The sequence below is a fragment of the Aplosporella prunicola genome (genome assembly GCF_010093885.1).
Source record: "Aplosporella prunicola CBS 121167 unplaced genomic scaffold K452scaffold_20, whole genome shotgun sequence".
NCBI lineage: Eukaryota > Fungi > Ascomycota > Dothideomycetes > Botryosphaeriales > Aplosporellaceae > Aplosporella > Aplosporella prunicola.
Window position 1 is genome coordinate 5,535 of NW_022983548.1, and position 10,757 is coordinate 16,291.

Here is a 10,757-nt window from a genome sequence, read left to right on the forward strand (position 1 = left end):
AACGAATAAATATTCGTTGGTATAAAGGTAGGGAGCGTCTAGGATAGCTTCTAAGCCGAGGTTCTATAGTGTTCTGTAAAAATACTTCTACTATAAGGTAGGTAATTCTTTTAATCCGTATAGCGCGCGCTTTAGCTATAGGATTCGGTCGTGTAGAAGTTTTATACCTTTAGGCGGAGTATAGAAGGTTTCGTTTTCTAGTAGCACGTGGGGAAAGGTATTAACTATATTATATTACCTGGTCTCGAGATTAAAGGCGTAGATGATAGTAATAAGGGTATAGAAGATGCGGAAGGCTAGGGTAGCGGCGTAGGTATCCTAAGTCGTTATCTAGAGGTCGCCTCGTACGTAGATCCTTGCCTTTACCTTTATAGGGTAGCCGTGCTTATCGAATTTGTACTTGAAGACCTAGGTAAGAGGGATTATCTCTTTGTTAAGTAACTAGGCTTTAGTAATATCTGCTACTATCTATACCCTCTTATCCTAGACTTCCTGTAGTTCCTTGAGTATAGTATAGTAGAAGTGTTCTCGTAGCGAATAAGTTACTATTAGCTAGGATTACTCTAATAACTCTCGGTTTTTTAGCCTTATTATAGTTAGTTGTTATACTATAGCCTTACCTCTTATACTATACGTTTATCTACTGTAAGGAAATAAGGATCTTAAAGAGAAAACGTATTCTTTTAGATAGTAGTATATATACTCCTATAGGTAGTAGTAATTTAGGAAAGGAAGCGGTATCTAATTCCTCGCGCCTAGCTTTATAGTTACTATATCTTTAAAGTGCCGGGGCTCTGGTAGTAGGTTATCTCTACGAATTCTCGGTAATAGTGGCGGACTACTAAGTATAGTATCCGGTATTAACGGAAGTAACGATTATAGTTTTATTACTAGTACTACTAGAAATGTAGCTTGAAAGGATTACTTATTATAGTAGTTATTGTTAAGTATAGTAACGTACGTATTACGGCGAGTTGATCGTCTTCGACTACGGGGTTCGTCGAGAATAAGATTCGGATTAATATCTACGTTGATTTAAGAGCCTCTCGGAGCTCTATTTCCTAAAGCTACTACTAGATTAGGTTCGGTCTCGTACTAAGTAGGAATAAGCTATCCTAAGCGGCGTGTTATAGACCTTAAGGGAAATTAACCCATAGGGTCGAGAAGACCTTATAGGAAGAAGGCCTATACGGGCCTAGAGACCTTAAGGGCTTAGTAACCGCAAGGGCCCGCGTCCCGTAGGGCACCAGCAGACACACGCTAGGCAAAGCCGCAAGGGAACTAAAAGCCACAACCCTAAGAAGCCTATAGGGGATTATCGTCTACAAGGGCAAAAGCAGTAGGCCGACAACGGACTCACAGAGCGATTTAGGATAAGGAACTTATCGCGTCCGCTCTATAGTAGGAATAGAGGTTATTAGGTTACGGGAAGGTAGTCGCCAGAAAAGTAGCACGGAAGTCACGTAACAGACCTATACTAGATCAACCCCCTCAGATTAATCCAACCCTCGGATTAATCTAGTAAATAGATTAATCCAACATCTCTTTTAATCCAAATTATAAACATGTATATAGACCACGCTCTTTAGCAGTAAGACAGGACCTTCGTAGTCAACTCAAAGTATCAATCTCTACCAAAGGTTAATAGTAACACGCCTACACCCGATCCTTCACGTAACTTATCTCTCAACTTCCTACACTTCTTATCCTTTAAGGTAAACCCTTCGAACCTATTCACCCGCTAGGCAATTCCAACACCTAGGCTAAAGAGGCCTCGTTACACTTTAACCACCATCCTTACAAGAAGGAAGGAAGGCTCAATACCGAGTCAAGATCAATCAGTAAAGTATCACCCCGTCCTATCTAACCCAGACAGGATAAGATATCGACAGTCGATATAAACGACGGCAGTAGTAACCCCCAGCAGCAGCAGCAGCAGCAGCAGCAAAGGAACTCCACGACCCTAGACGATATCTTCGCCATGATATAAGGCATGCAGGGACAAATAGCCAACCTCCAGTCACAACTAAACGATCAGATACAGGAGAATACACGCCTCCGAGCCCGTATTAATCAGGGACAAGTTCCACAGACAGGTCTACTAGCGCAGGAAGGCACAGCCCCAGCAGCCCTACCACAGGGAGCTCAACCGGCTCGTCCTCCGCCCGCACCCGTCGCTGCAACAGCCCCAGCTATACCAGCTACGTCCCACGCTAAGGTTCCAAAGCCTGATCTCTATTATAGAGACCGGCACAAGACCCAGAACTTCCTTACTCAATTAGACGACTACCTCCACTTCTCACGCGGATAATTCACCGACGACGAAGAAAAAGTCCTATACGCTAGCACCTATCTACGCGGCGCAGCGGAGAAATAGTTCCGCCCAATAAAAAGAGAACGTCAGGAAAAACAACTATAGGAACGGACCGATCGAACCCAGGAGGTCTTTAACGACTACCGAACCTTCGTCAAATACCTCAAGGAGGCCTTCGCGGACATCGATAAAACCCGCAAAGCCACAAGAACACTTTAAACCCTAAAGCAAAAGAAGTCAGTACTAGAATATACCACCGATTTCCAGAACGCAGCGTACGTAGCTAGACATCACACCGACTACACGCTTAGGACGTTCTATACCCAAGGATTAAAGGACGAAATTCAGGAAGCAATAACCTACCACGAGGAACCCGACAATCTTACGGAAATAATTCAACTCGCCACTATACTAGACCGACGCCGCTTACAGCGCGGATAGGATAAGCAAGCCAACACATCCCGATCCATAAGACCAAGACATACTTAGGAAGGAGGTAACGCCATAGAATTAGACAGCTCATCCCGGGACAACAAGGATAAAGGTAAAAAAGGAAAGAACAACCGCAAAACCCACAGCAAGTAGACCGACCAGCAAAAAGAAAGGTTTAATAAGAACCTCTATATCCACTATAGTAACAAATAGGAACCCGGACATAGTTACCCGCAGAACCCGCGAAACAAAGACAAGGGGAAAGGAGCCGCCGCCACCAACCGAACTACGTCAGTAGCAGCCCAGAAAGAACCCGAGCACGGAACGCTCAGCTAGACCGCATGCTACGACGACAATTACCAAATCCACCAAAGTAAGAAATTAGTAACAGGATAGTTTCCACACAAGCCAAAGAAACAAAACGCCAAAAGGACACGCAGGACGGATAAATAGGAAACATCTACTAAGGAAGAGATCCACGGATTCGTAAAAGAACTACCGGAAGATTCCCTACTAGTCGACAGCGATACGGGCGATTTCTACGATAATACGCCCTAATCGAGCCGTCAAGGTTCTAAGAAGGGATAGTTAAAAAACTAGACGGCCCTGCACAGCAACCCACGGGACCCTTACAGGGGCCGAAGTCTAAGTCCCTAAACCAGGCGATCAGAACAGCGAACGGAACCATACCTACCGGAACAAACCTTTAGAAACACCTTGTAATTACTACCAAAATCAATGGGAAAAGCGCTAGAATTATAATAGACAGCGGAGCCAGCGGTAACTTTATCAGTCCCGCTTTCGTCATCAAAAATCGCCTACTACACCAAGCTAAGGACGAACCCTACGCGCTTAATACGGTTAACGGAACACCCTCTACATACGGAAAAGGATAGGTACGAATCGAAACCAACTAATTAACCCTCACTATTAGACCACACAAGGAGAAAATCAATCTAGATATTATAACCATCGCCTCCTATAACATAATCTTGGGAATACCATGGTTAAGAACACATAAACCTTACATTCGGTAGAGAACAGGAGAAATCACGTTCCCGGACGAAGACTATAACCGACACCTTATAGAAGCCTAGCGGAAAACCGAGAGCTACGCAAGCGAGAGCCCAGAGAGCCAGAGGAAGGAAAAGCCAGAGCTTAAGAGTCAGAGCCAAAGTAGCCAGAACCAGAAAAGCCAGAGCTATAAGTACCAGAGCTCTAGAGGACCGAGCGTTCAAAACGGACCGAACAGTACGCGCGCTCCCTAAAAAGATTCCTCGGAACAAGAACCCGGATCCTCCGAACCAATCGAAGTTAAGGAAATCTCCGCCGCAGCGCTTAAACGAATAAGACGCAGGGAAGAAAAGATCTACATGATGTATTTAAAGCCCAGTCAAGAAACGGAAAAACGAATTCTGGCACATATGCAGGCTAATAGGCTAACAACCGACGGGCCAAAACCGGCCATCGGGGATAATCCAGACAGGATCAACAAGGGTCACCCACTAGGGGGAAAACCCGTACCTGCGAAAGGAATATACTAGCCTAGTACGCCTCCAAAGCGAGAGCGGGAACCGCCCATTCCAGAATTAGAAACGGTACCAGAAGAATACTAGGATTACCAAGCTATTTTCCAAGAACGAGGCAAAGGCCAACTACCGGAACATAAGCTATAGGATCACGAGATACCCTTATTACCAGGCACGCAGCCAGCGTTTAAGCCCATCTACGCGCTATCCGAAAAAGAAAGCGGAGCACTTAAGGACTACCTAGACAAGAACCTCGAACGCGGCTATATCAGGCCATCAAGCTCGCCAGCCGGATACCCAATCCTCTTTATTCCAAAGAAGAATAGTAAATTACGCCTCTGTATCGATTATCGTCAGTTAAACGATATCACCATCAAAAACCGGTATCCACTACCGTTAATTACCGAGCTCCAAGATAAGCTATAGACGGCAAAGTACTTCACTAAACTCGACCTTCGAGAAGGCTACTACTTAGTACGCATAAAGGAAGGTAAAGAATAGAAAACCGCGTTTAGAACCCGCCTAGGACATTACGAGTACACGGTTATACCCTTTAGTCTTACGAACGCCCCAGGAACGTTTCAAAGTCTAGTCAACGATACGTTACGCGACTACTTAGACGTCTTCTATATAGCTTACCTAGATAATATACTCATCTATTCGGAGACCCTAGAAGAGTACAAAGAATACGTTAGGAAAGTATTCCAGGTACTATAAGGTAAAGACCTATAAGTAGCACCCGAAAAGTACGAATAGCACGTCCAAAGGACGGAATTTCTAGGCTTTATCATCTCACCAGGACACGTAGAGATAGACGAAAAGAAGCTAGATACCATACGAGACTAGCCAATACCTAGAACCGTTAAAGAAGTACAATCCTTCCTTAGATTTACTAACTTTTACCGGAAATTTATCTAGAAATACGCCGAAGTCTCAGAACCCCTTACGAGACTCGTACGAAAAGAGCACGGATTTAACTAGGGAGAAGCTCAGCAAATCGCCTTCGATTCGCTAAAACGGATATTCTGCGAAGCTCCCGTCCTTAGGATCTATAATCTAGAATTACTAATCGTTATCGAAATAGACGCTTCTAATTACGCTATTAGGGCTTGTATTAGTTAACCCGACGAACAAGGGAAACTCCACCCCATCGCGTATTACTTACGAAAGATAACCCCACCGGAGCTAAATTACGATGTCTATAACAAGGAACTCCTAGCCATTGTTACGGCTTTTAAAGAATAGAGACACTACCTTAAAGGGGTAAAATACCAGGTTATAGTCTATTGTAATTATAAGAACCTAACTTACTTCACCACCACTAAAGAACTAACCCGAAGACAGGTCAGGTAGGCTAAAGAATTAGCGTCGTACAATATAAAGATTACCTATAGAAAGGGATTAGAGAACGCCAGAGCCGATGCGTTAAGCAGGAGAGCCGATTACCTCGCAGGAAAACCCGGTATTCAGCCAGCAGTACTACAACAAAACGAAGATAGCTCCTTAGAACCTGCAAGGGCAGTCGCCCCGGTATACCGCACGGAACGATACTAGTTCAACATAGAACCAGATAGATACGTCCTAAGCAGACAATTAGCACCGACAATCAGGCTCGAAAACAATTCCTAGCTCGAGAAAATTCGACAGGAATACAGCCACGATACGATAGCACAAGAACTCATAGACATAAAAGACGACCCGAGGGTTAGTAAAGATACAGACGGAACAATCCTGTTCTTAGGATTAGTCTACGTACCAAGAATACTTAGAGAAGGTCTAGTCAAAGATATCTATAAGCCACCAGCACACGGTTACCAAGGAACCGACAAGACAATCGAACGAATCACCCGGCACTTCTACTTCCCAGGCCTCAGGAGAATAGTTCAACGAGTAATCTCGCAGTACGATCTTTACATCCGAAGCAAAGCCGCGAGACACGCTCCTCATAGACTACTACAGCCACTTAAGGCACCTAAGCGACTATAGCAGTCGATCTCGTTAGACTTTATTACGGATCTACCACCCTCGAAGGAGCTACTCACTAGGGTAAAATACGATTCGATACTCGTTATCGTCGATAGGCTTACTAAGTACGCGTACTACCTGCCTTACCTCAAGACGGCAAACGCGGAAGAACTCGCCTACACGTTCCTTAGGACAATCCTCGGCAATCACGGGTTACTAGAAGAGCTAGTATCAGACAGGGACAAACTATTTACATCCCGATTCTAGCAGACTCTCACCCGTCAGCTTAGTTCGAAACACAAGATATCTATAACGGCATATCCGCAAACAGACGGATAAACAGAACGAACAAACCAGACCCTAGAATAGTACTTACGCTGCTATATTAATTACGCATAAGATAACTAGGTAGAACTCCTACCTCTTGCCTAATTTGCGTACAATAGCGCCAAAGCAGTTACCACCTAGGAATCGCCGTTCTATACCAATTATAGATACGAACCAACGGCTTACAATAAGCCGCAGCTAAGCTAATCTCTTGCCTAGAAAGGAATCCTAAAAGCAGACCAGCTAAAAGAACTATACCGATAGTTAAGCCTCGATATAGAATACAACGGATTTCTAATATTAAGATACTATAATAGGCGGCACCAGGAGGCACCGACCTTTAAGAAGGGGGATAAAGTATATCTCCTTAGAAAAAATATCCGGAAAAAACGGCCTAATAACAAATTAGACTTTAAGAAAACAGGACCGTTCGAAATTAACGAACAAATTAGAAAAGTTAATTATCGTCTTAAATTACCGGATATAATGAAAATCCACCTAGTCTTCTATATCGTACTGCTAGAATCGGCACCAGAAAACGCTACTATAGTATAGTAGATAGAAGAAATAATACCGGAAAACCCTAACGCCGACGAAAACCAAGAATAGATAGTCGAAAAAGTCCTAGACAGCGGACACGTTAACGGTCAATTCCGCTATCTCTTAAAATAGGAAGGAAATTAGGATAATACCTAGGAACCACCTAAGAACTACGACGGATGTTAAGAACTTATTAAAGAATTCCACCGCCGAAATCCAGATCGCCTAAAGCCGATACGTTAAATTCGCCAGGAAACGGATCAACCTCCCAGAAGGCAGGTATCCGCGCGAAATCCACCGGCTCCGACGTCTTAGGAGGCGTAGCAGAACCAGCCCTAGGAGAACCCACATTCGTAGGACCTACAGAGGTATCAGCTAAGGACTCGCTACGCAAGCGCTTTGCATGCCGATTACTACCCTTATCCTCAGGGTCAACGGCATCCCCAGCCTCACGAGCAGCCTTAAGGCGCTCAATCTCCTCTAAATCCTCTACCGTCTAAGCCTTGCGATAAAGCATTAAAGCCCCGCGGCGCTCCAATAAGGAAGTCTACTTCTTAGCACGCTCTAAACGGGCTATAGAAGCACGAAGGGCCTGTCGAGCGCTTTCACGTTCATTACGAGCCTTATCTAAAGCGCGCTTCAAACGATCAACTAGAGAAGTTAGAAGCAAGTACACTAAGAAGGGGGGAATATAAACAATCGGAATCCTCGACACCTCCAGCATCACACTTACTATAGCCCCGACGGCAGCACTCGCTACATCGCGAAAAGTTCAAGGCCACCTTATAATCCACTTACTCTCCCTGCTCCTATAACAATAGACAACGAGTACAAGGAACAGGTATAACGTCGCCTAATAAGTCAATCTTAGCACCTAAAGAAAGGCGCTTAGTGTCCTGCTTAGAACGCTTACGCTTAGGAGGCATGTTAAAGGACTTACAGAAGAAAGGAAAAGACGATAAGGGAAGAAGATATAAGCCCTAAGGGAAATCTTCGGGTCGAAGATCCTTAAGGGAGGGGGTAGTATTATAGACCTTAAGGGAAATCAACCTACAGGGTCGAGAAGACCTTATAGGAAGAAGGCCCACACGGGCCTAGAGACCTTAAGGGCTTAGTAACCGCAAGGGCCCGCGTCCCGCAGGGTACTAGCAGACACACGCTAGGCAAAGCCGCAAGGGAACTAAAAGCCACAACCCTAAGAAGCCTATAGGGGATTATCGTCTATAAGGGCAAAAGCAGTAGGCCGACAACGGACTTATAGAGCGATTCAGGATAAGGAACTTATCGCGTCCGCTCTACAGTAGGAATAGAGGTTGTTAGGTTACGGGAAGGTAGTCGCCAGAAAAGTAGCACGGAAGTCACGTAATAGACCCATACTAGATTAACCCCCTCAGATTAATCTAACCCTCGGATTAATCTAGTAAATAGATTAATCCAACATCTCTTTTAATCCAAATTGTAAACATATATATAGACCACGCTCTTTAGTAGTAAGACAGGACCTTCGTGGTTAACTTAAAGTATTAATCTCTACCAAAGGTTAATAGTAATACGCCTACACCCGATCCTTTACGTGACTTGTCTCTTAACTTCCTATACTTCTTATCCTTTAAGGTAAACCCTTCGAACCTATTCACCCGCTAGGTAATTCTAACACCTAGGCTGAAGAGGCCTCGTTACACGGCGAGGTAGTTCCTCTTCTTCGCCCCCTAATATTTTAGGCTCTTAATTCCTTACCGGCGAGAATAGTGCGGACGTAAAGGTATCCTCGTCCTATACTAGCTAGGGAGTTCCTTATTCTCTTAACGATAGTATAGGGGTAATTAATTACCCTCGTTTGTTTTACGCGTTAGTAGATAGAGGTATTTGCCTTAAAGGGCTGCCTTAGGTAGTTGTGTTACGTGATACTAAGGGTGATTTAGTTGTATATTCTACTATATAGGCGGGTTTATCCTCCGCTAATGATTTATTAGATTTAGTCGACCCTTCTAAACTTAGCCGAATCCTTAGGACTACTTCTAATAGTTCGTCTTCCTCTTCTACCTCTAGAACTTTATATGCTTCTTCCTTATCTTCTAGTAAATAGCGGGTTAATTTATTAAAAGTAATATCTCGGACTCGTAGGATACGGTCCCCTAGCGGGTACTAGATACGGAAGATGTTAGTAGAATTATATCTAACTAAATAGCTAATAAGAACTCTAGCTCTTAGCTTCTCCTTCTTCGGTATTATCTTATCGAGTACGTAGGCCTTACAGCTATATACTCGTAAGTAGTTAGTAGTAGGTTTCTTTCTATAAACTAGTTCGAAAGGAGTCTTCTAATTAAGACGTTAGATTAGCGTCCGATTATAGATATATACTACGGCCTTTATAGTTTCTAGCTATAGACGTTTAGGAAGGTTAGCTCTAATGCGAAGTACTCTTACCTTAAGGATAAGAGAGTAGCCGGAGCGTTCGGCGTATCTATTTTAAGTAGGAGTATATAGTAACGAAGTCTCCTACGTAATTCCTCTTCGGTAAATCTCCTACTTTAGTTCTTACGTAAAAGAACGCTCTCTATTAGAATGAAGAAAGGCTGTTGTTTAGTAAAAGCGAATTAGAATCTGGTTAAGCTTTACTAGGACGATTATATTATAGTCGGATTTAGTAATATAAGTTTTAGCGAGGACGTATTTAGTAGATATGTAATTAAGGTGCGTTATCTACTCGTGATAGTTAAAAGCTAGAGTTATTTAGATAAGGTCTAGAGAGACCTAAAAGAATAGAGCTGAGGATATTTCTTCGTGATTACTAGTAGTTCGGGAGATTTATTGACGAGCCTTAGTTTTAGCGTAGATATCGTAGTAGATAGGTAGGTTCTTACTACTTAGACTTATACTAGATACGGCGTTAGGTAAAGCTTAAATAGTATTCGAGCCTATATATACGAAGATAGAGTACTACTACTCCGTAGGGAGGTTGCGGGTAGTTAAGGTAGTAGTAATTAGAGCCGAGGTAGTATTAGTAGAATAGTATTCTGCGAAGAAATGTCCCTCTGCGAAGGTGAGGTTGTAGATAATACTATTATCCCTCTTATTATAGAGGTATATTCGTCTAGTATCTATATAGATATCTTTCTCGTTTGCCTTACTAATTAAGATAAGGTTGCCTATAAAGGAAGGGATATATGCTACCTTCCTTAAAATAATAGGCTTACGCTTATTATTCCTACTTACCTCTATAGTAATAGTACTAAATAATTCTACCGGAACGACGCTGTTCCCGCTAAGAATAAAATCCTCTAGGCCTGTACTACGTGTTTTAGTAAAACGCTTACTTATAAATCTATTATAGACGTGATAGGTAGTACCCGTATCCGTAATCTATAAGAGGTTAAGAGTAGTAGGTCGCGTTAGTCCTTAGGCTATAAAAGATATTGCGATAACAGCGGCTATAAAGGAGGTTACTATTCCGCTATCGTCCTTATCTTTTTCGCCCGTTGAGGTTTCTTATGATCTATACTTATTTATACTCTTCGATCTGGCGATAGCCCTTTCTATATTATCCTTTGTTATTGGATTGCTGAGCGCCTTCTAGACTTGCTTCTAAACTTTCTTATTTGGTTTCTAACCGGTAGGGCGAGCTTTAGTGTTTAGGTAGTAATACTAAG

The 10,757-nt window shown here is 43.1% G+C and overlaps 2 protein-coding genes across 2 annotated transcripts; both read right to left on the reverse strand.

Moving 5' to 3' along the window:
* Nucleotides 1–7,300: 7,300 nt before the first annotated feature.
* On the reverse strand, nt 7,301–8,033 carry K452DRAFT_300288 (uncharacterized protein; the record flags this gene model as incomplete). The annotated part of the gene is made up of 2 exons (XM_033542314.1): nt 7,301–7,467; nt 8,021–8,033. The coding sequence occupies 2 exons, from the start codon at nt 8,031–8,033 to the stop codon at nt 7,301–7,303; spliced, it is 180 nt and encodes a 59-aa protein (XP_033394916.1).
* A 1,219-nt stretch (nt 8,034–9,252) lies between these two features.
* Nucleotides 9,253–9,426, reverse strand: K452DRAFT_232617 (uncharacterized protein; the record flags this gene model as incomplete). The annotated part of the gene is made up of 1 exon (XM_033537245.1): nt 9,253–9,426. A coding segment is annotated over one exon (174 nt), but the record flags the coding sequence as incomplete, so codon positions are not given.
* Between the last annotated feature and the right edge of the window lie 1,331 nt (nt 9,427–10,757).